Source organism: Lissotriton helveticus, chromosome 7 (assembly GCF_964261635.1).
Source record: "Lissotriton helveticus chromosome 7, aLisHel1.1, whole genome shotgun sequence".
Taxonomy (NCBI): Eukaryota; Metazoa; Chordata; class Amphibia; order Caudata; family Salamandridae; genus Lissotriton; species Lissotriton helveticus.
The window spans coordinates 49,763,962-49,789,769 of NC_136068.1; the positions used below are offsets into that span (position 1 = coordinate 49,763,962).

The 25,808-nt window shown below is 44.6% G+C and overlaps 1 protein-coding gene across 1 annotated transcript in view; it reads right to left on the reverse strand.

Moving 5' to 3' along the window:
* LOC144768001 (alpha-2-macroglobulin-like) overlaps positions 1 to 25,808 on the reverse strand; it is a 203,923-nt gene that overhangs the window by 124,555 nt on the left and 53,560 nt on the right. Inside the window, exons 7-8 of the mRNA XM_078651390.1 lie at positions 21,641 to 21,725; positions 10,036 to 10,159 (exon numbers count right to left, since the gene is read on the reverse strand). Coding sequence (XP_078507516.1) covers positions 10,036 to 10,159; positions 21,641 to 21,725 — 209 coding nt within the window. The remainder of the gene's footprint in view (positions 1 to 10,035; positions 10,160 to 21,640; positions 21,726 to 25,808) is intronic.

Below are 25,808 nucleotides of genomic sequence, written 5' to 3' on the forward strand. Positions count from 1 at the left end.
CCTCCCTCTCCGTGGCACACGGTTTCCATGGATTTTATTGTTGAAATGCCCCCTTCTCATGGTAACACCACCATTTTAGTCATTATTGATCATCTGACTAAAATGGGACATTTTGTTGCTTTGACGAAATTGCCTACTTCAGGGGAATTGGCCATGACGTTCTTACAACATGTAGTTAGATTGCATGGACTTCCTTCGGCCTTGATAACAGATAGGGGGACGCAATTTACATCTCGATTTTGGAGAGGGTTGTGCACCAGTATGAATATTGATGCCTGTCTGTCTACAAGTTATCATCCTCAGACAGACGGTAAAACTGAGAGGTTAAACCAAACTTTGGAACAATATCTTCGATGTTTTACCCTCCAGCATTGTTCTGAATGGAGCACTCTCTTATGGACTGCCGAATTTGCCTACAATAATGCTAATCACTCTTCTTTAGGCTGTTCGCCTTTCTTTTGTTTGTTAGGTTATCATCCCAACATGTTGCCTTTTTGCCCATCCTGTCACTTCCTCACATCCCTCGATACAATGTCATCATGCACATTTACGAACAGTATTAAGGGAAGTTAAGCTACACTTGGAAGAAGCTAGGGATAGGGACAAACTCTATGCTGACAAAAAGAGAAGAGAGGAGCCTTCCTATCAAATTGGAGATAAAGTGTGGCTGAACACTAAGTATTTGAAGTTCAAAGGGAACACCAGATTGCAGCCTAAGTTTGTGGGGCCATATGTTGTCCATAGTGTGATAAATCCTGTCGCCATAAAACTTATTGTTCCCCCTAAGTGGCACATACATCCTGTGTTTCATGTTTCCCTTTTGAAGCCATGCGCTCCTTGCGCTCGGTTACCCTTGAAGCCTTGCCCCCTGGATGTGGAAGGAGAATGAAGTGAAGGCAGTTCTTGACTCCAAGAGGGTTAGAGGAAGGGTGATGTACTTGGTGGATTGGAAAGGGTATGGGCCTGAAGATCGCTCTTGGGTACCCCGGTCCAATCTGCATTGTCCAGCACTTTTGCGGCGTTTCCACGCGCGCTTTCCTGGAAAGCCTGGTGGACCGCCGGGACGTCGGTCATTGTGAGGGGGTTCTGTCATGATTCAGTGAGTGACAGTGATCTCTGGATGAAAGGTGTTATTATAGGACTTCAACTCCCAGAATGCCTGGCGGAATGTGTTGGCCTTTCTCTCTTTCTCTTTGCCTACTTAGGCATTCCTTTTCCTGTGCTCCGGTGCTTGTCACCTGATTTTCAGTGAGAGTCCTGGTCTTGGAGGTAACACTCGTGTTTGGAGCCTGTGAGGAGAAACGTTGTTTTTTCCTGCTTATGCGGTAGCGCATGACGCACTGGATTTAGACCGCGAAGATTTCTTTCCGTGTTTATGTGCGCGGACTAACTTGGGATATTGCGAGAATCCGGAAGCGTGAGGAAACGCTTCTTCATGCAGAAAGACTGTTGCGCTGACTTTAAAAGGGTCGCACAGGATTTCAAGGTTTTGTAGTTAGTTGAAGCGCATGCCGCGCTGGATTAGAGAGGTTCTGACTCGTGAACATAACGAGTGAATTGCAGTCGTAACGGTTACTGCTTCAGTGGACCCATAATCAGAAAGGACTCTCACTGGTGCAGATAAGTACAATTGAAGGGATCGTAAATTGCAGCAAGAAATAATTCTCTGTTTACAAGAGAATTAATATCTACCGCTGTTATCACTTTTTCTTTGTCTTTTCTTTATTTTTCCTTTTTGTGACTTTTTGAGTAATACCATCTGCAGCAGTGTTTACTGTAAGTTAGTCACTCACACATAGTGATTATTGTATGTTTACAAAATGTGTGGTGTGTGGTGACGTGTGCTTTCTTCCTCTGCAGGGTCCTTGGTTAGGAAGAAGTAATTCTGATATCCTGATCTCTCAAGACCTGCTGATTTACACTGCTGCATCTTTATGGTATATTTATCCACTTTTCCCCTTCCGCTTTTGTGATACCTGTGGTGGAGTTAGATATTGCTACTCCTGCGGGGTATTTCATATAGGGGAGGTCGGAATCAGGCATCTGACATCGCTCCTGCTGTATCCCACCTATAAGAGGTTAGTTCACTCATGTTTTGATTCTTGGAAGGGTTTGTCCGGGTGTGGTTCATGCCCCGTCTCCTGGGTCGTCTTGAGTCGTTGTTGTGTCTCCGCTGGGGTCCGGGCTTGGGGGATCAGCGGACAGTGGAACTCCGCCTAATCCTGTGCCTCTTCCGCCGTGGCGAAGAACAAGGCCTTCCCGTTGTGGAGCACCTTGAGGCGGGCTGGGAACAGTAGGGAGTACTGGAGATCGTTTGCGCGGAGGCGCCTTTTAACCTCCAGATAGGTCGAGCGCTGCTGCTGTACTTCTCGAGCATAATCCGGGAACACCATGACCTGTTGGTCCTCCACTTGCAGGGGGCCGCCACCCGGGCCACGCGGAGCACCGCATCGCGGTCTCGGAAGTGTAGGAACTTAGCCAGCATGGGGCGTGGAGGACGACCTGGTTCGGGTTTCCGGGCAGGGACCCTGTGAGCTCTTTCGATAGAGAAGAATGCTGACAGTTCCGACTCGGGGGTAAATGATCTGGTCCATGATTCCATATAGGTTAGTGGGTCCGAGTTTTCAATCCCTTCCGGAAGCCCCAGGACGCGGATGTTGCAGCGTCTCGAGCGTCCCTCCAAATCGATCGTGCGCTCCTCGAGGGCCGCCACTCGCCGTAGGACCACCTTCATGTCTGCTCCCTGCGTTTTCACCGTGGGTTGAAGCGCGGCCACGATCCGCTCTCCCTTCTTCACTCTGTCCGCCAGCTTACGATGGTCGTCGCGAATCAGGCTAATGTCCGTTGTCAGGACGCCAAAGCGTTCCTCCATTGAGAGCCGGGACAGTTCAATAGCTGCCAGCACCTGGTCCAGTTTTGCCGACAATGAGGGGTCCGCAGGAGTCGTGTTTGCTTGTGTCCAGGTCCTTGTGTGCGGCAGTTTCTCGATGGCCGTTTCAGGGACGGATGTCGCCTGCGTGCCCCTTGGTTTCCCCATTGGTCCGAGGGAGAGAGCGCCGCGGCGTCGTGGAGTCCTGGATCTGCGGGTCGTTGAGGTAGATGCCAACTCAGTGGGGTCGGGTGTTCGGTTCTCGTTGGAGCCGAGGTGTTTCTGAGCTCGTCGCGGGGCGCCCCAGGTCCGGTGCGCACCGAGGGTGGCGTCAGTGGTGAAGCGGGGGGGGGGTTGCGCGGGTGTTCTCAGGCACGTATCGGCTGGGGGCTCCCCCCGCTGTCCTGGCACTCCGGGAAAGAGGGCTCCTAGCTGCTCTTGACGGGGCAGATGGCTGGCGTTCACCCTTCCTCGCCTCAGGGCGAAGAACAGTCTATATGTCAGGTATTGGGGCAGGGAGGAGGCTCAAGCGGGTCCGGGGTGGTGATGGATTGTCTCTGTTGTGGCTTGCCGCCGTCTTAGCCTTGGAGGAACGCTGCCGCTTCTATGAGGAGGCCCGCGCCGAGCCCGGCATCTGGGATTACTCGGGCGCCATGTCAGGGTCAGGCAGTTCAATCCACCGGGTCGTTTGCGGTGGTAAGGACGTCCAGGTCACTCCTCCCCTCTGCCCAGGAAGTGGGGTGGCAGGCGTCCCCTGAGAGGTCTCGGAGGGGGGGCGCAGATCGCCGGGGTGTTGGTGTTGGGGGACCCCCAGGGGGGGGGGGGAGTAGACACTCACCACTCGCGGGAGACGTCGCGGTCACCAGAAGGCCCAGGCACCGCGTTGGTGGTGTGTCCGCCGGTGCCCCTCAGTTCGGAGCTGCAGTCGGGTAGACACCCGGCCGGACCGGAGCGCTGGTGAAACGAAGCTCCGGCTCAGTGACCGCCATCTTGCGCGCCGATGCGCGCCTGTAGGGGTGAGCCCAGCGCCGAGTGCGCCTCCACGGGCCAGTCGTGCCGCCCGATCAGGAGCCCCGCGGCCTCGGCCCGATTGAATGTGTCCCCGGGTCTCCGGTCCAGATCCGAGGGCCTAGTGGTGTCAGCCCCTGTATGTCGGAGTCGCGGTCGCCATTTTGGAGCTCGGCGCACCGCTCGGGCAGGAAAGATTTCCCTTTTCTGGTGCCGCACCTCAGCGACGGCCGCGGCTCACCTGGAAGGTGCCTCAGGTGTGATTACACCGCTGGTGATTTTTCCGTTGGCTGAGGCTCCCGGCGATTTCTGGAAACGGGCAAGATGCAAGCCCGATCGCGGAGCCTCAGCAAGACACACCAGCCATCGTGGCTTGCTAAGCCACGCCCCCCCCAGCACTAACCACGGTTAACGCTGCTTTTTTACGTCTGCTAATTCTCAGACTTAGACATGTAATCCAATGGGAGATGGATTACATGGCTAAGTCCACCATAGGCTGTCAATCTTGAATGGAATCTCGACCATTATTGCGCTAGCACTTGGGTGTACAACAGTGTGATTACTGCTGTGACTACTGCTGCAAGCGTTTTTAAAACCACGTACCTTTTTTAAATAGTTTTTTCACTTGTACAATTTTGCGCTGACTCCCCTGTCCACCGCAGCGATTTATGCTGATTGTTGTGGAGGGAGAATAGAGCGCTCTGCACTTCCTGGTGGTGCCATTAGCGGGCGGCCATCTTGGTAGGTGACGCTCCAGTCTTTTTGCTAGTTTTGAATACTTAAGACCTACATGTACCATCACGCATGATCTTGAATGGAATCTCGACCATTACTGCGCTAGCGCTTGGGTGTACAACAGTGTGACTACTGCTGCAAGCGTTTTTAAAACCATGTACCTTTTTTTAATAGTTTTTTCACTTGTAAAATTGTGCGCTGACTCCCCGGTCCACCGCAGCGATTTATGCTGATTGTTGTGTAGGGAAAATATAGCGCTCTGCACTTCCTGGTGGTGCCATTAGTGGGCGGCCATCTTTGTAGGGTGACGCTCCAGTCTTTTTACTAGTCCAATCTACTTAGGCCTACGCCATTGCCGCGCAGCGGTTACGCACAGCGGGAGCGCCGTAGACGCGTCGAAGAGGCGCCCAAGAGAAGCCAGTCTGCGCCAGTCAGCGTCCAACCGCTCCCAGATCCCACGATCCCCCGCAATATGGAGGGTAGTTTGATTACCTATGACTCCCTATCTTTACATGATTTAAGACCAGCCATTAATCCCAACTGTCTGCATTCAGTACGCCCCTCAGGCAGCAAGGCCAGTTGTAATTATTGCAAATGAAAAGCATCTGTTAAAACTATAGGGAACTATGCCACTTACCACAGTTGGAAGATGCTTCTTCTCAACTGCAGATCAATGCCCAAACATCACACAGAGCTACCCCTGCTAATAGAAGAGTTTAAGCCTGATGCTCTCTTTTTAACAGAGACTTGGCTCCAGCTGGAAGCCGATCCTACTACAGTGTGGGCCACCCCACAAGGCTACACCATAAAGAGATTCGATCGCAGCATGGGTAGAGGAGGAGGATTAGCCATCATTTATAAAGAGCAATATAAATGTCGCACCACCCCCTCTACTACGTCAGTTTGTGAGAGCCTACTATTCACTTCAGAATTATCCCCCACCAACACTTTTACTGGCCTTTTGATCTATCGACCACCTGGAACGCTGGGCCAGTTTGTTTCGAACATGACTGACCTAGCCGCCAACTTAGTGCTTACCTCGGCAAATTTTACTGTGCTGGGTGATCTAAATTTGCGTCTAGATGACCCGCTTGACCCGGCAGCCAACAGTCTTCGACTGAATTTTCAAGCAATTGACTTGGCACAAAAAGGATTCACACTAAAGGTCATCTTCTAGATCACATCTACAGCACTCTAGACAATTTAAATGTTGAGGCGCCTGTGGCATTGCCCTGGACCGACCACTACTTAATACCATTTATATGGACTACTACTAATTCCCCCCCTATACAAGATCCTAAAAAACATTGGGGCAGGAAATGGACTACACTTCCCTCCTCCAAATGGGAATCAGTGCTCGCTGAACTTAAACCTTTGGAGGTTACAAATCCCAATATAGCTAGCACTAATTTTAATAACTGAATCACTAACTCCCTTAACTTAGTGCTCCCGAAGGAACCTCTGCACTCTATAAAAAGGCAAAAAGTAGCCCCCTGGTATACTCCCAGATTAAGAGACATGAAACAATCATGCCGTATATTGGAAAGAGCGTGGAGACAAGATCGCTCACAGATCAAAAAGGCAGACTATAGAGCCGCAATTAGGCTATATAAAAAGGAAATTAAATCAGCCCAAGCCCAGTTCTACGACTCAAAAATTAACCTGGCTGCAAACGCTCCTAGAGAAATCTTTAAAATAGCCAAATCTTTGATCTCTCCCCCCATGAGCAATTGTCACCAGACGGGGCATTAGCCCGCTGCAACAATCTAGCAACTTTCTTCTTTCAGAAGATTCAGACCATCTATTCCTCCTTCTCCACTGATGGAATCGAATCTGACCTTGCCACTATAGCACGCCCCAATATTTTGGCCCCCTGTATGCTGGAAAAATTCACTCTTTTGGACTCTACCTCCCTAAATAAAATAATCCCTAAAGTCACCTCAGGATCCCCTGGTGACCCAGCACCCCCACAGTTCCTTACTTTGGTCATGGATGTTATCCGCCCAGTCATTCTCGACGTCCTTAATACCTCAATTGCTTCGAGTATAGTCCCGACTGGGTGGAAATGTGCAATGGTCAAGGCGCTTTAAAAAAACCCCACTCTAGACCAAAGCAACCGAGCCAACTTCCGCCCCATCTCCCTGTTACCCTGGATGAGTAAACTGCTAGAAAAGCACATTAATAACATTTTAGTAGATTATTTGGAATCTAATAATCTGCTGTGTACTTCCCAGATGGGATTCCGTCCCCAACACGGGACTGAGACAGCTTTGCTAGCAGTGACAGAAGAAACAAGAACTGTGCTAGACCGGGGAGGGAAAGCAGCCATCATACTACTAGATCTCAGCGCCGCGTTCGACACTGTAACCATGCCACCCTATTACATCGTTTGAAGGGCATGGGAGTGTCGGGCGTGCCCTGGCATGGCTTACATCCTTCCTGGACGAACGCTTTTCCAGGTGTTTGAGGGGGAGGCTGTATTCACCAAGCAGCCACTCATTTGTGGGGTTCCTCAGGGCTCTGCCCTGAGCCCCACACTTTTTAACGTCTACATGAGGCCCCTAGCGGAGATAGTTCATCGATTTGACGTCCGTATTGTCACCTATGCAGACGACACTCAGTTGGTGGTCTCACTGGACCACACTGAGGGGTCGTCTAGCACGCTGAGCTCATGTTTAGAAGCAGTGGCTAAATGGATGAAATCCTACTGCCTCAGACTGAATGGGGAGAAGACAGAAATCATGTTATTGGGCAACTCCTCACCTACCATTCCGGCCTCCATCTGGCCCTTGTGTCTAGGCCCCCCTCCGCTCCCCAAACCTCAGATAAAGAGCCTGGGAATTTGGCTTGATAAATCACTGGACTTTACTTTTCAGGCCACCAAAACCGCATCTATTTGTTTTGGGCTGATGAGAATGCTTCGGAAAGTGCTCCCACTCCAGGCGAGGAGAGTCATGGTCCAGGCCCTGATATTCTCCCGCCTGGATTATGGTAATGCTCTCTACCTGGGAGCCCCGGTGGCAGTGATTAACAAACTCCAGGTCGCCCAAAACTGTGCGGCCCAACTGCTTTTTCAAATTCCACGCTGGCAGTCGGCCAAACATGCCTTAAGAAAGCTACACTGACTTCCTGTGGCAGCTAGGGTACAGTTTAAAGCCATGTGCCTTGTCCAAAAAGCAATCCACAGAACAGGTCCAGCCATAATGTACCCCTTAGCTACTCCCTACCTTCCCCTTAGAGCCCTGCGCTCCAGCTCGTTGCATCTGGCCACCACGACCAAGATAAACAAAGCTCGATGGGGCGGCCGCTCATTCTCACACAATGCTGCGAGAATTTGGAACTCCCTCCCGCTTGACCTCAGAGAGAACAACAACCGGATGGCATTCAGGAGGTCCTTAAAAACTCACTTGTTTGGAAGAGCCTGTTAATCACCCCAGCCGGCTGCCTTGGATTGCAGTTAAAAGCGCTGCGAGGCCTCCGGGTAGTCTATGCGCTCTATAAATGTAATTTTTCATTTCATTTCAATAAGGATATTCCTATCCTTGTAGTTTTATCGCTGTATAAACAGCGATAACCTTCCAAAATGCAGCTATCGCTGAATGTTTTATCGCCTAGGCGGTTAGCGTTGTTAATAACGGGATAACCAGGCGATATTATCCAGCGATAGCGAGCGTTAAAAAAATTTACACTAAGCGCCCTTAGCGTTAATTTGCCCTGTTCCTTGTTAATATGCCCCGTGTTTCTTTGCGTCAGGAGATACACTGTTCTGTTTGTTTACTCTTTTGCCTTTTTTGAGAGTGTTTTATGGCATGTGCTTTTTCATCCTTCTAATATTTCTTTGGCTCCATCTTCTTCTTGCACAATATCTGTTTTGGCACCATTACTCAGTGTGTCTTCTCTGTCCATCCAGACGCACTGGCAGACAGCTGTAAGGCAGCTGAGGAAGGTCACCCCTATCATTCTTCTTCCAAAAGAAAAGACAAGAGAAGTATTAACAATACTTTAATTTTTCACAATAATGGAATTCTATTAACAGATGCCTAATATATTCATTTCAATAATTGCTGGTTAGTTATTTTTGATAACTTCATTAATGAAATGAATTCGTACTTGCATAGCACACTCATACCCTGAGGTGTCTTGGCGCTGTATGCATACCACTGTGGAACCCTTCCTGGCTTTTCCCTGTGAAATGCTCACTCCTGGGCACGCCCAAGGTGGAGGCCAGGCATCCCAGCGCTGTTGGGGCCATTGTGGAGATTAAGCAAGCTATTGCCCAGAGTTGCAGAGTGGGACCCATGATTACAATAGGCACCAGGGGGAGAATTATCAGGTCTGAGGAAATTGAGCCCAAGACCCTCCGAGGAAGGAACGGAACCCTGGTCCTAGGACAGACCTCTGCATCAGAGTCTGCCGCTCTAACCATTGAGCCACACTTCTCCACTCCTAACCACCATTACTAATTTGCGATGATCGATGTCCTTTCAGTCATTTAATTTTACTTTTTTAACCTAAACTAGTATGGAACTTTTAACCCATTCAATTCTCACTTTTAATAGTACTTGACAAGCTAGAGGCCCTCAAAGATTCTTATGGTTTGCCAGTAGTCGACTTTGATGTTTTTCTCAGCAAGGGTGAAATAACTGCCACACAGCAATAGCTTAGCTCAAGGACTCAACATACATGCGGTATGCGTTGAAAGGAAGGATATCATTTGTAATGGTCCCACCCTTTAATTTGTTGTACTTTGCAGAAAGAGTGTGCTGTCCCACATCAAATGAGTCTTGCCTTGAACACACATTATTCAAGGCACAGCATCACAAATAGAAATGTAGGGGAAGATTTACAAGCCCCATGCGCCACTTTTACATCATTTTTCCCATGTTAAAAATGACGCAGAAGTGTCGGAAGGGGCTTGTAAAATTGCCCCGTAGTACCTTATTCTAAGGTGTGTCCCACTTTTGCATTTACTATGTGTTTTTAAATTGTTTTCTTTATTCCATTTGGGTACTTGCCTTTTTGCCGTGCCCTTTCTTTCGTTTTAAGTTCCCGCTCTCTACCACGGTTCAACCCTACCCTTGCCTTGTATTTCATAGTCATGCTTGATCATGTGAATACATTTTCTTGGGTCATTCTCTGAACTCTTTGTGCCAGACTGCGATTGCACCATTTCCCATTGGCTACTCTCCCCTCCCAATCCCCCATTGCTTTGTTCACGGACTCAATAAAAGGTCGGCCATTGCGCCTGGTTCCTCGTCTAAACATTGACTTCCATTTTGTTGTGATGGACAATAGTTCTCCTAGTTTTAAGGATGGATGAAGTTAGACATCCCAAAATTGAATTATATCCAAAATTTAAGGATGGCTCTTTTCAAAAGTAGCATGTAATTGGGGGCACCCTTTCTTCTTGCAGTCCTACTCACCTCTCGCGAGAACTCCTCACACACAGCTTCTGACTCTTTGCCGTAGCATTTGCTGTAATTTTGTCTGTGCTTCCGGCAGACACTGACTTTCAGGATACCAGACACTGGCTTCCCATAGGTATACCTACCAGAAAGAGCAGTGCAAATAAATTATGATTAAAGATACAAAGGCACAGCTGAAAATAAACAGCAAGTAACAACCCCCTCCTTTTTTAGGTCTGGCTCCATAAAGCTTTAGCCTTGGTAGACATCATGGCATCACAACAAACACCAACATCAGTTGGATTAGCTGCTTCTATCCTAAGGTCCCCTCTTTATCACAAAGACTTTTCCAGACAAGCATTTCCAGACTCATTGGGTTTTGATGGGCTAAAATGTGCAGGCACAGACATGTTCCTGTGCATGCTTGTGTTTGCAGACACTAAGATATCAAAGCAATGTTTGTTGGCTTTGCTTATGCTTGTTCTGTTTTTAATAACAATGTAATGCTAAACCCACTCTCCTGCACTCTTTACTCTCCCAGACAGTAATACACAGACTCACCCACTAGTTCTCTCAGCTTTCAGCCTACTCACTCACCCAGCCGCCCACTCCTTGCTGCCAAGAATTCAAACACTGACATTTACCCCCTTATAACCCTTTAAAAGTTACTACTCTGACTGTTTGAGGGGCAGTGAGTGCTGCACATAACTGGGAAAAGGGGAGGAATTTTCATTTGGTGGGTAACAGAGTGATTCAGCCTGTCAGGAAATTGGAACGTGCAGTAGCATGTTTTAAAATATTCTGTAAAGAGGAACCATACTGCCTTGTGGCCACTCTGTAACTTTGGGTGTGACATGTAAAACCCTATACCTGGCTGGTGATACTTACAGTCATTGGGCCCAATTCACAGAACTAACTTAAGACAAAATCCTAGACAGACTTAAGACAATATCGTAACTTAAGTCTGTCTTAAGTCTGTCTTAAGACAAACTTAATACAAAATCCTAAATTCTGTGAATACCAAAAGTAGTAAGTTTAGGATTTTGTCTTAAGTTAGTTCTGTGAATCGGGCCCATTGGGTCTGAGCTCCCCTGTGTTAGATGCGGAGAATATAGGATTCTTGCAAACAAGTATAGGAATGGCTAAGGAAGTGACGACAATCATGGGGATGACTGATGTGGTAGCCAGGACGGGCGGTTAGATACCCACCTTGCGTGCATGAGATTTGAATGGAGCAGGCGTGGTTGTTATGAATGCTGTTTCACTTCCTCTATGACATTAGCATTGAAGACAAATTATATATCTGGTTGGATGGCTCAGTGAGATAAACACTGATAGATACATAGCTCTGAAGGTTGTGAGTTTGAATCCTGGCAAGGCAGACTTGGCCTTTTAATTCTTCAATGGTCAATAAACTGAGGGGTAGATTTTCAAACATTTTGCACTGGGTTAGAGTCACGAAAGTGATGCTAACTAGCACAAAATGTTTGGTTTTTTCAAATTTTCTTTTCAGTGGAAAACTGTTTTTGCGCTGGTAAGTACCCTAAAAGTAACACAAAACAGTGCAAAGCACTGCTTTGTGTTACTTAGCACCAAGGGGGTGGTACATTGGCGTTCCCATACAACCACTCATGCAACCCTATCTACAAACAATTGTACACAGGGTTTAGCACCAAACGTTAACGCCACTTCAAAGGAGGCGTTAGCAGGAGAATTTGTTTTGTTTCTCCTTACTTTTCTGACTTTGCATGCGTGCTGCACTGTGCAACACACATTACAAAGTGGGGAAAGTGTTTAAACTTCTCTAGACTCTTCCTAAACAAAACTTATGCTAGACTCACGCACAAACCCTTGCAATGTGATGACAACAAAAAGAAAGTGAGGCTCGGGAGCCAGATTTGACTTTCCCTAGTGAGATTTCCAGTCGATATGAAGCCTTACGGCACGATTTTTAAACACGAGCAGTCAGAGGTTAGCTTCCCAAGTAGATTTTCCACTTGAGCTGCAGAAAAATCAACTTGAATGGGCGCACACTTTTGTGCACCACGTGTTGCAGTTTACAATGATTTTTCAGCATGCAGCACACTCAAATGCAGCTGGAACCACGCAATGTGCTTTTTTCCACGCATTGGTGCAACTCCACCGAATCTCGCTGAATTTTTGTGTAACTTTGATCAAATTCTGTGGAGTAATATTCTGTGAGTTCTGCCTCACCCCTAGCTGAAAAGAACCCGTTTTTGCTGGCTTTTAGGACCACACACACTTTATCACTGCTAACCAATGCTAAAGTGCTGGTGCTCTGTTCTTTAAACATGGTGAAATTGTTTTACATCCACTTGGCACATCTAATTTACTTGTAATGTCCTAGTGGAATGGTACTACATATACATAGGGCCTGTACATTAAATGCTACTTTTGGGCCTGCAGCACTTAGGGCCATATGTATCAAGGCAAAATGGGTTCGCAAACGCCGAAATTCGCAGAATTCCGGCGTTTGCGAACCCATTTTCGCTAAATGGCATGTATGAAACAAATTATGCTGCAAAATAAGGAATCGCTAAATTTGCCATTCCTTATTTTGCGATTGCATTTAAGGAATTGCAAATTTTGCGATTCCTTAAATGCATTGTATCAAGGAAAAAAAATATGCTAAAATGCCATTAAGGAATCGCAAATTACCACCAACTTCTAGTTGGTGGTAAGTTGCGAATTCTTTAAAAAAAGCATTTTTTTAAAAATCAAAAGGTGCCATGTGACGCTCATAAATGCCCTCAGGGCATGTATGTGCGGCATATGCGCACACATGTCCTTTTCAGGGGTGCAGCAGGGTGTTCTTGAGTCACCCTGGAAAATATTCACAATTTGCGATTAGCTAATGCGATGTGCAAATTTCCCCCAGGAGGCCCATAGAAATGAATGGGAAAGTATTCCTTATTAAGGAATATCAGGAAATCGCAAAAAAAAAAGCATTTTTCTTGATACATACCATTTTGCGATTCTGAAATAGCGATTTCTTAAAAATCGCTATTATAGAATCGCAAAATGGTTCCATGATACATATGGCCCTTAATGTGCCACTCACTTAAAACGCATTTTAAAACGTCTGTGTGTGCCATCCTAGACTGTCATTTCGACCTGGCTAATAAACCTTTGGTGAGTTCTAAACTTTCTTTTTAACTTAACTTTTTAATACCTATAAGTCACCCCTAGAATTTGTCTTAAACAAATGATAGAGCAGGGTGCAGTGTCTCTAAAAAGTCGGACATGTACTTTTGGCTTTCACATGGCCTGGTAGTGAAAATCTCTTAAATGCATTTTTCACTTCTGCAAGGTCAACCTCTCCCATTGGGTAACAGTGGGTTACCTTATTACATTTATTCAGTGAAAACTTTAAATCAGGAGCAAGTTGGAAAGTTGAGTTTGGTATCTAAAGAATTCTAATTTAAAGCCCTCTTTAATGGTAAAGTTAAATTTTAACTCACAATTCTGAAAATGTCACTTTCAGGAAATTTGCATTTTCTTGTCCCAACTATTTGGTGCCTGTAGCCTGTATCCTGGGTCACACGACTAGCCGTTGCTGGCATTTGGTCTTTGTGTAGTGCTCCCAGGCAGTGAGACAAAGGGGGGAATACGTGGTGGGATAATGGGCCATCTCTGATTTGATAGGGGGGTGGAACTGTCACCTATCACATTGCACATTACAAAGACGTGGCCTCAGCACACTTGCAAAGGGTTTCACCCTAGTCGTTTGTGCCCCCAGACAAGCAAGTGCCAGGGCAAGAAATTCTAGACAGCTCTGTAGGGGGAGGACTCTAAAAGCTTCTCCCACTTCAAAGTGGGCACAAGGTATAAATAGTGATCCTCAGATCCACTATTCAGTACACTCCTGTACCTGTGGAGACTACAGAAGGGAAACATCCTTTACCATGAACGTTTTACAATGCGGTACCATTACCACGCAGGTTTTACAACGCAAGTCGTTACAACGACTTGCGCTGGAGGGCGCTGTAGGATAGGGAATAATTTAATTTACTATCCAACTCCTTCCCTACTATCCACGGGGACTGGAGTTGGAATAGTAAATTAAACTATTCACTATCCAGCGCCCCCCAACGCAAGTCGTTGTAACGACTTGCATTGTAAAACCTGCGTGGTAACGGTACGCGTTGTAAAAGCACGCGTTGTACCGTCATATATCACTACAAAAGAAGGATACTTTGCTGCCCTGCTGCTTGAGGCCTGCCCTGCTTGTTGAGAAGGAAGACTGGACCTGCACTTTTCATCCTAGGCTGACGTGACTGCAAGGCTGAAATGACTGACCTCCTGTTAGAGCTACAGGGACATAATAAGCTCTAAGGACCTCCCAGCATCTGCCGAGTTGACGTGCAGCCTGGTCCAGGAACTGGATCTGCCTAAGCCCTGCTGGCCTCTGCTGGGTTGAGATCCTGATCCCCAAGAGGTGTCGCTCTGGTCCTGGCATCAGTTGAACTCCTCCTGGAAGAAAAGGAGTAATGCTGAAGTTTTAGGCACTTCATGACCACAAACGGGACTGCTCATGCCAAGATCCTGAATCCCGATAGCGCGAAGATCCGGTGAACCCGACTCTTATCTCTACAGTGACTGCCAGCAACGACTGGCAATGTGAGACCTGCACTTCATACTACAGCATTGACAATCCGTGGTGACCGTAAATGAGAATCTCCAGCAACGGCCATCAGCAACGCTCAACAGGATGTTTGCACTACTGCAACGATCGTCCCACGACCCCATGCCTGCTCTTCGCGCTACAGTGATGAATATCCGCAACACTCTCTCTGCTCCTCGTGGCCCTCACCCCTGCGACCTGAACTCTTTGCACTGGACTTGAAAAGGTAACTTTTTCAGTGGGATTTACTTTATCCCTGTTTCTGGCCTGCACTCTATTGCAGTCACCCTGAACTTGTGACTTTCACCCGGTTTCGCACGATCAGATAACCTTGAGTGGCGCTTTGAGGTTTTAGGCACTATACTTACATTAAATCTTTGGAATTTCATATCTGTGGTTCCTTTGATTGCATTTTTGTAGTGTTGGTGTCGAGTAATGCATTAAAACGTACTCTATGTTTCTAAATTGGTGTGGGATTCTTCTGGTGTTGTATTTTACTTTATTACTGTTTGTGTGCTGCATAAATACTTTGCGCATGCTATCTAAGTTAGGCCTGACTGCATTTGTGCCAAGCTAACAGAGGGTTGAGCACAGGTTAATTTGTGGTTTGCTTGTGTTTCATAAATAATCAACAAAGACCACCTCATATGAAGTTAGTATGTATTTCGATGTTGGTGGAATACACTCAGTGTTTTAAAATACCCCTCACACACCAAAAGGGCCCTTGGTGTCATGCTTCATCATCGGGGTCTTCCCGCCCCGCTTCGGGACGGGGCAGTGCTGCGACAAGCGACTACGCTGGAGCACCTTTTATTTGTGTGGGTACTATGTGAGTGAATTGGAGTGAGTGTCAGTGGGGTCAGGAGTGATAAAGGAAGTGAGGTTAAAAAATACCTGGCCTAGTGGTACAAAAAACTATTTAATAGGCACTGGCTGGTATTGTTAAAAGGGGTGAGGCGGAGATGCAAAGCAAGTTACTGGGCTTACTCTCCTGTGTGGGTCCCATGCCCCTTCGTCAGGACCGGGTATAGATCCCCCTGTCACTCACTAATGTTATCCCACAAATAATGGGTGTAAATATGATAATTTTATCGGTGCACAGACATAATATCGACTCCAAAATATCGTTTGGACAGAATATCGAGTCAAAAATATCGTTTGGACAAAATATCGACAGGACAGCATATAGACAGCCAAAATATCGTTTTTAAGGTAAGTGAAGTAATATCGACTGTACATAATATAGAAAGTGAAAATATGTAAGTATATAATATAGATAGTAAAACAAATTGTTTTTATTTTTAGGGTTCAGGGTCAGTTTTGGGTTTTTGGATAAAGGGGTATTTTTAGGGTTCAGGGTCAGTTTTCAGTTTTTGGGTAAAGGGGTATTTTTAGGGTTCAGGGTCAGTTTTCAGTTTTTGGGTAAAGGAGTATTTTTAGGGTTCAGGGTCAGTTTTCAGTTTTTGGGTAAAGGGGTATTTTTAGGGTTCAGGGTCAGTTTTCAGTTTTTGGGTAAAGGGGTATTTTTAGGGTTCAGGGTCAGTTTTCAGTTTTTGGGTAAAGGGGTATTTTTAGGGTTCAGGGTCAGTTTTCAGTTTTTGGGTAAAGGGGTATTTTTAGGGTTCAGGGTCAGTTTTCAGTTTTGGGGTAAAGGGGTATTTTTAGGGTTCAGGGTCAGTTTTCAGTTTTTGGGTAAAGGGGTATTTTTAGGGTTCAGGGTCAGTTTTGGGTTTTTGGGTAAAGGGGTATTTTTAGGGTTCAGGGTCAGTTTTCAGTTTTTGGGTATTATTTTATTATATTTTGTTACTATATATATATGTTTTAATAAATATGAAATAAAAAAATATTTATTTAACTTTGATTAATTATTTAATTATTGTAAGTTAATTTAAGTAATTTTAAGTATATTTTAGTAATTAATTATTAATATTAATTTAATTTAACACTGTTTTTAGTAAATACGATATTTTTACAACTATATTTTTGTAAACGATATTTTTAACTCGATATTTTTGTACTTACCTGTTTGTAGATAGAAACTCGATATTTTGACTGTCGATATTTTGTCAACGATATTTTTGATGGTCGATATTCTGTCCCTCGACATTATTTCAGTGATCCAATTTTATCATGTGTATAGATACGTTTACATAAATATACGTGTTAAAGCCCTATCAGAAATGCTGAAGTGATAAGCCTGAAAGAAATAGAGCACATGGTTAGCGATGCGCGAATCCCAATGCGCTCGACTAGTGGATACCTGTAAAGAAAGAGAAAACGCACGTGTAGGCTGTCGTATATGGCAACCTAGAGGAATCTTGAGACAGCCATTTTATCCGGCATAGTAGTATTGGTAACAGACATTTAAAACACACATTTAGAACACACAAAACATAGTAAAGTCCATGCCTTTGCTATCACAGGAGGAAGGTGAACTGATCAAAAAAACGAAAAAAACATACTTAAGAAACAAGGGAGTCAATGCCCCATGAGCCAAGGCTGGGCGAAGGGTAATTGAGGGTCCAACTGCAGATTAGGAAGAAATGGGAATGAAAAAAGAAAAGAGGTTTTCAGGGGCCCTATTATACTGAATATAATCATATTCTTGGGAAAATGTGGAGACCAAGAGATCTTGGTCTGTTCTATCGGCTATGCCGTACTTACTCTGCCCCCAGTACCTCGGTGCTTCCTCCTCCGTCAGTGGCTTCCGTGATAATGAGAAGCCTGGGTGGGGCGGGTGATTTATAGTGTGGGACTAATTGGTTAAGGGTCGATTTAGTTGTTAAACGATCTTAACTCGGGCCAGGTGTGTAACCCAGGTCGGGTTTTGGAGCAGTTTTGCTGTGGCGGCCATTATTAAGTGTGGATCAATTGCAGGAGAATGGGGTGGGGAGGTTGTTACCGTGCTCCATAACTGGTCCTAATTTGGCAAATTTTGCATTCGCTTGGCTCTCACTGTTTTCTCCTCATATCGAGATATGTAAACGCCGCTGCTCGGGGCGAGGCGTTTGAGGAGTTCGCGCATGCGCGTAGGAGCGCCGTTCTAAAAGATAGTCCCGCGCATGTGCGTAGGAGTGACATTTCTCCGCGCATGCGCGTAGCTACAGTTCTTGGCCACTGAGTGCGATTAGATGATTGGGACGTTTTTGAGCACACATATTAGTAGAGTCTATGGTGATCTTGATTAAAAACGGGGGTAAAGATGGGGTGAGGTATTTATTGAACAAGACATGTGTATGGGGAAATATCATATTTTTGAGAGGTAAAAGGCTGGGTTTCTGAAGGTGCCATCTTATGGCATGTTAGCTGGACGGGAGTATAGTGGGCAATCCTGATGCCCTGTTAGGGTTGAACCCTTGGTTCGAAACAGGAAAAATTCAGAGACTAGAATTTTAATGTTGCCAATACCGGCATACTGGCAGGAAAGGAGTCTAAGTGGATAATATGATATCCTGGTTGATCAAGACTTGAGTTGGGACCAGGGAATTTCGTCATTCAGGCCTGTCTGGTGGGTACCAAGATGGTACACCCAACGTTGTTCCTTGGTTAGAAGGTCCTTGTCGCTCTTGAAAGCCTCTATGACTGTCCATTTTAGGTCATGGATACGGTGTCCCATTCTGGTTGTGTTTTTTTTGCAGCGTACATTGCTGCGGTGTTCCCCCATACGTACTTTGACTGGTCTGGTGGTCATACCCACATATTCTTTCTTGCACGGGCAGGTTACCAGATAAACCACGTTGCGGCTATTGCAATTTGTGAAGGAACGTTGTTCCCAAGTGGACTGGTTTGAGAAAGTGATGCTGCGACTTTTTTGAGTATATTGGCAGGACGCACATGAGCCACATGGATGATGCCCTCCCACTGTTGACAATTTCGGGGGGTCATCTTTAGTGAGGGTTTTAGGTCGTGTATGGACCAACAGATCCTTCAGGTTCTTACCTCTTCTGTGTGAGAACATGGGTTTTGGAAAGTTTAGTTTATCGCAATCGAGTATTCTCCAGTGTCTGTTCACAATCTTAGTGATCTGGTTTGAGTTGGCATTGTATGTTGTGACACAGATTGGGCGTTGGTCAGGTTCTTTTATCGTTGTTGGTTCCAACAGGGCCTCCCTGTTGTTATTGCGGGCTCTTTTAAAGCCTTTATTGACCACCTTTCTTGGATAGTTCCTGTTCAACAGTTTGGTTTCAAGATCGGCCGCTTGGATTTTGAAATCTTGGATGGCACTACAGTTCCGCCTAAGGCGAAGGAACTGCCCAAGGGTAGATTGTCACGTAGATGTCATGGGTGGAAACTGCTGTAAAGTAACAGGCTGTTCTTGGCAGTGGGTTTAAAGTGGGTACAAGTTTCTAATTTACCATTGACGGGATAGATATTCAGATCCAGGAAGACAAGGTTCTCCTTGGAGGCTGTATGGGTGAACTTGAGGAACCGGTCTTGTTGGTTCAGCCAAGTCATAAACTGGTTCACCGAGTTTTTGTCTCCCCTCCAGATGACCAGCACGTCGTCAATGTACCTTTACCATGTAATTACATGGTTCTTGTATGGATTAAGGTCATTCAGGATTCTTGTACTTTCAAGGTGGTGTACATACAGCCCGGCTAGGCTAGGAGCACAGGTGCTCCCCATGCTCGTGCCGTGTTTCTGTAAATGGTATGTGCTTTCATACAAGAAAAAGTTTTTCTTCAGGGACAAGGAAATGCATTCAAGGACCACCTGTCTTGGTGTGTGGTATTCCCATTGTGTGGAGAAGAGAACTTCCTCTATTATTTCCAACGTTTCTTGATGGGGGAGGCTCGTGTAGAGGCTCTCTACATTGAGGCCCAAAAGGATGTCTTGTTTTGGATCAAAAGATACTTCCTTGACCAGTTGTAGGACAGCTTTGGTGTCTTTTAAATAGGTGCTAGTCGTTTGCACTATGGGTCTGAGAAAAGCATCGGCAAATTTAGATAGAGGTTCAAGGATTGAATCTATACCAGATACTATAGGGCGGCCTGGCGGGTAGGGGGCATCTTTATGGATTTTTGGTATCGTGTAAAAATAGGGTGTTTTGGGATTTTTTTGGATCAGGAAGTCACTCTCCTGTTTCGTCAGCCAATCATGTGCCATGGCTTCCTCAATCATTATGAGGATGCAGAATCTGACTTCTTCAGTCGGATCTTCTCTGAGTACCTGGTAGTTACGTCTATCTTCCAACAATTTTCTGCATTCTCTATCGTAATTGGCATATGTCTGTATGACCGTGGCCCCGCCTTTATCGGCTGGCTTGATTACGATATTCTTGTTGTTGGCAAGTTCTTGGAGTGTGACTCTCTCCAACCTGGTAGCGTTGTTGAAGGTGTCACCTGCGTTAGTGGGCAGTTGTTCTAGATCTTGCATGACTGCTTTCTCGAAAGTTAACAATTCAAACGGTATGGTGGAGTCTAGAGGGGTGAAGGTGGATTTGTTTTTCAGACCCAAGGTCTGAAGGTGGATTTGTTTTTCAGACCCAAGGTCTGAAAAACAAATCCACCTTCACCCCTCTAGACTCCACCATACCGAGGTGCTGGGGGCAGAGTAAGATCTCTTGGTCTCCATATTTTCCCAAGAATATGATTATATTCAGTATAATAGGGCCCCTGAAAACCTCTTTTCTTTTTTCATTCCCATTTCTTCCTAATCTGCAGTTGGACCCTCAATTACCCTTCGCCCAGCCTTGGCTCATGGGGCATTGACTCCCTTGTTTCTTAAGTATGTTTTTTTTGTTTTTTTGATCAGTTCATCTTCCTCCTGTGATAGCAAAGGCATGGACTTTACTATGTTTTGTGTGTTCTAAATGTGTGTTTTAAATGTCTGTTACCAATACTACTATGCCGGATAAAATGGCTGTCTCAAGATTCCTCTAGGTTGCCATATACGACAGCCTACACGTGTGTTTTCTCTTTCTTTACAGGTATCCACTAGTCGAGCGCATTGGGATTCGCGCATCACTAACCATGTGCTCTATTTCTTTCAGGCTTATCACTTCAGCATTTCTGATAGGGCTTTAACACGTATATTTATGTAAACGTATCTATACACATTGATAAAATTATCATATTTACAACCATTATTTGTGGGATAACATTAGTGAGTGACAGGGGGATCTATACCCGGTCCTGACGAAGGGGCATGGGACCCACACAGGAGAGGAAGCCCAGTAACTTGCTTCACCTCTCGGCATCACCCCTTTTAACAATACCAGCCAGTGCCTATTAAATAGTTTTTTGTACCACTAGGCCAGGTATTTTTTAACCTCACTTCCTTTATCACTCCTGACCCCACTGACACTCACTCCAATTCACTCACATAGCACCCACACAAATAAAAGGTGCTCCAGCGTAGTCGCTTGTCGCAGCACTGCCCCGTCCCGCAGCGGGGCGGGAAGACCCCGATGATGAAGCATGACACCAAGGGCCCTTTTGGTGTGTGAGGGGTATTTTAAAACACTGAGTGTATTCCACCAACATTGGAATACATACTAACTCCATATGAGGTGGTCTTTGTTGATTATTTATACTTTCAGTAGAGGAGGATTTGCCCACCTCGGTGCCGTGCGGCACCACCTCTTCACTCCCCCCTTTTGATATCCTTTACTTGCTTGTGTTTCACCCTGACAAGAATTTTTGTTGCTGTTTCAGTAGTGTTTCACCCCCTCATCCAGTAACCCGACTTCTTACAGTGTGGAGATAAAATTGCTTTCTTACCTCTATTGGTGATCTCTCCAGGGACAATTGGCGTACGGCATGGCCGTGAAAAGCCAAGGTCTCCCTAAGATCCTACAGGTGATCCATCTGAAGAGAGCACCCTCATCATATGTGCAGCTCAGTCACTAAGCAGAGACAATCTCACTGTTCTCAGTCTACACTGTATTCAGTCTGTGGATAAGGAGCTCACTGGTCGAGGAGGCTCAAGCCTCACTTCATGACCATTTACATATGTAAAAAACTGTAAAGCACTCACTTGGCGCAGACATTCACTTCCACTTGCTCATCCATAATGGTGATGGACTTGGGCATCTGGACAATGACTTCGAACTTGGGTAAAACTGAAATGTTAAAGAAATGTAGGTGTAAGTCCAGTTGGTGAGGCTTCTAAAAGGAAGTCATGTACATTAATGAATGAAAAGAGCACTGCCCGTTCTCCTCAGCGCACTCAAATTAAGTATCCTCCTCTGTGTACTCTAGTGTTCTTGGCGTGATCCTCCCACTACAGTGCAGAGTAGTATGCTCCTCTTCACCACTCTAATTCCTACATTCAATTATAAGGGAATTTTCCACACTCCTATAGACCCTAGTCTTTCTGAAGTCCTCCTATTCCATTGTACCAAGGTGTTATCTTTCTGCATTTGTCTTATTTCTATAAACTTTAATTCCATTGTACCCACTTTCTGCACTCCTCTTATTTCTATATAGCTCAGTGTTCTCTTTCTGCTCTCCTCTTATTTCTATACTCCTCGGTGTTCTTTTTCTGCACTCCTCCTATTTCATTGTACAGTAGTGTTCTCTTTCTGCTCTCCTCTTATTTCTATACTCCTCAGTGTTCTCTTTCTGCACTCCTCCTATTCCATTGTACCATAGTATCTCTTTCTGTACTCCTCTTATTTCTATGTAACTTAGTATTCTCTTTCTGTTCTCTTCCTTTCCCTATGTCCCAGAGTGTTCTCTTTCTGCATTCCTCCTATTCATATGTACCATACTTTTGCCAGTAGGTCAGCTCAATAATCTTTATTCGGATATTTCGTTATCCATAAAAGTACACACATAAACACGTACATGGTCAAGATAATAAAAAATCACAATATAAATAAGATAAAAACGTTGTTATGTTTTCCATTTCATTAGCAATAGCAGCAGTACTTGCATGACAATGTGCAAAAGTGCATTATTTTCCAAGTCATCACCAACTTTCAAGTATATTTCTATAGTAGCATCAAATAAAGTGCACATGTGCAAAAGTCGCTTTTAAGATAGCAGAAATATATACATAGTACGCAGATTCTCAAGCATCAGCTAAAAAGGCAGTTTACTAGGGCAATTAGCAGCATTGTCTAAAGTGCTAGTTATGTAAGGTGCTAACGGCCACATGCATCATTGTAGGATTTTGCATTTCCTAAATTGCGAAAATTAAGGAATCGCAATTTAGGAATTGCAAAATCCTATGCATCAACAAATCCTAATTTCTTTTAGGATTTCTTAATTTTCGAAATTTGAGATTCCTTAATTGTGAATCACAATTAAGGAATGGCATTACATTGATTCCTATGGGCCTAGAGACCCATAGGAATCAATGCCGTTTTGCATTTTTTTTTTGCAATTCGCACTTTGTTGATGCATTGCAAGGGTGCAGAGGGGGGTCCAAAGGACCCCCCCTGCACCCCTGAAATGTATTTTAAAGTGCATGTTTCACACACACATGCATGTTTCACACACACATGTCCTAAGAACATGTGTGTCTGTAACATCAAAGTTTAAAAAATGAATTTTTGAGCATTTCCATTACTTTTCGCAAATTACCACGAGGTTCAACCTCGTGGTAAATTACACCCCCTAATTGCTAATACGCAGTTTGAAAAACAATCATGCATTGCTTTGAAGGAATCGCAAATTTGCGATTCCTGAAAAACAATCGCATTTTTGGAAATCGTTAAAAATAGCGATTTTCACAAAAACGTATGATGCATCCCAAAAACTTATTTAGGAATCGCAAACGGCCGAATTTACCGATTCGCACTGTTTGCACTTCCTAAATAGGTTGATGCATGTGGCCGATAGTACCTGTTTAAAAGACCATTAGGATAAAGTGCAAAATACAAGGTTTCCCATGGAACGTTAGAGTGGGCAAATTACTATAGCTCGTATATTTACAAATAGCAGCATAAAATAAAGTGCAACTGTGCAAAGTGCAAATATACAACACCTCTAAATACATGTAATACATCTTCGCCCAACAGACATTAATTCATAGAGGAGCGAGAACGAATAGCCATTTTTAAAAAGGTGCACACACGATATATAATGCCATCATCTTTGAGCTGGAGAACAGTTTTATAGCCACTTTGAAATCCTTTATACCTTTGGCCCTGAAGAACGGTATCAACAAGAGCTTACTATATTTTTGATAGAAAGAACAAAAGAACAAAAAGTGCACCATAGTTTGTTTCCCTGAATTCTGACATGGACAGGCCAAGTTCTCAATATTAGGTTGGTAGCCTATAGGGAAACACAGTAAGTATTTTATAGATCCTGCTCTTAATCGAAAAAGAAGACTACGCTCCCAACATGTAATATCTTTGAGGAGATAACCAGCTGGTAAACACGAGATGGATTCAGTGTCACCTTCCATTTGGATGTACTGTTTCACAGAGGTTTTAACAGATTCATGTTTATATCTAATCTCCCCATAATGTTTATATAGGATATTACGAATCAACTCACCATCAATCCCAACTAATTCATCAAATATACTCGAGGTTGACTGCTGCCAGGCTCGCCCGTACTTGGGCCAGCCAAGTAATTCTAATGCCCATACTTTTGTCTTTCTGCACTCCTCTAATTTCTACATACCATATTGGTATATTTCTGCACTCCTCATATTCCTATGTACCGTAGTGTTCTCTTTCTTCACTTTTCCTATTTATATACACCTTAGTGTTCTTTCTGCATTTCTCCTATTTCCACGTGCTTTAGAGTTCTCTTTCTGAACTCATCCCATTACTATGTACCTTAGTGTTCTCATTCTGCACTCCTCCCTTTCTTATATACCTTACTGTTCTCTTTCTGCACTTCTCGCATTTCTACATACCTTAGTGTTCTCTATCCACACTCCTCCTGTTTCTCTACATTTTAATGTTCTGTTTGTGTGTTCCTTAGGTTTCTATGTGCCTTAGTGTTCTCTTTCTACATTTCTCCAATTCCTATCTACCGTAGTGTTCCCTTTCTGCACTCCTCCCATTCCTATGTACTGTAGTATTCTCTTCCTCCACTCCCCCTATTCCTTTGTACCTTAGTTTACTCTTCCCACATGGTTACTATTTCTATATATCTTAGTGTTCTCTTTCTGCGCTCCTTTAGTTTCCATGTGCCTTAGTGTTCTCTTTCTGCACTCCTTTGATTCCTATGTACAGTAGTGTTTGCTTTCTCCACTCCTTCCATTCCTATGTACAGTAGTGTTTGCTTTCTGCACTCCTTCCTTTAATATGTATCTTAGTGTTCTCTTTCTACATTCTTCCGACCTTTTGCATGCACGTTAGTATTTTCTTTCTACGCTCCTTTGATTCCATTGTACTACAGTGTTCTCTTTCCGCACTCCTCTTATTTCTATATACCTTAGTGTTCTCTTTCTGCACTTCTCCCATTCCATTGTAGAGTAGTGTTCTCTTTCCGCACTCCTTTTATTTCTATACACCTTAGTGTTTTCTTTCTGCACTTCCCCTATTCCATCGTACAGTAGGGTTCTCTTTCCAAAATCCTCTTATTTCTATATACCTTAGTGTTCTCTTTCTGCACTTCTCCTATTCCATTGTACAGCAGTGTTCTCTTTCCAAAATCCTCTTATTTCTATATACCTTAGTGTTCTCTTTCTGCACTCCTTTAGTTTCCATGTACCTTAGTGTTCTCTTTCTCCACTCCTTCCATTCCTATGTACAGTAGTGTTTGCTTTCTGCACTCCTTCCTTTAATATGTATTTTAGCTTTCTCTTTCTACATTCTTCCGACTGTTTGCATGCACATTAGTATTTTCTTTCTACACTCCTTTGATTCCATTGTACTACAGTGTTCTCTTTCTGCACTCCTCTTATTTCTATATACCTTAGAGTTCTCTTTCTGCACTTCTACTATTCCATTGTAGAGTAGTGTTCTCTTTCCGCACTCCTATTATTTCTATACACCTTAGTTTTTTATTTCTGCACTTCGCCTATTCCATTGTACAGTAGTGTTCTCTTTCCAAAATCCTCTTATTTCAATATACCTTAGTGTTCTCTTTCTGCACTTCTCCTATTCCATTGTACAGCAGTGTTCTCTTTCCAAAATCCTCTTATTTCTATATACCTTAGTGTTCTCTTTCTGCACTTCTCCTATTCCATTGTACAGTAGTGTTCACGTTCCAAAATCCTCTTATTTCTATACACC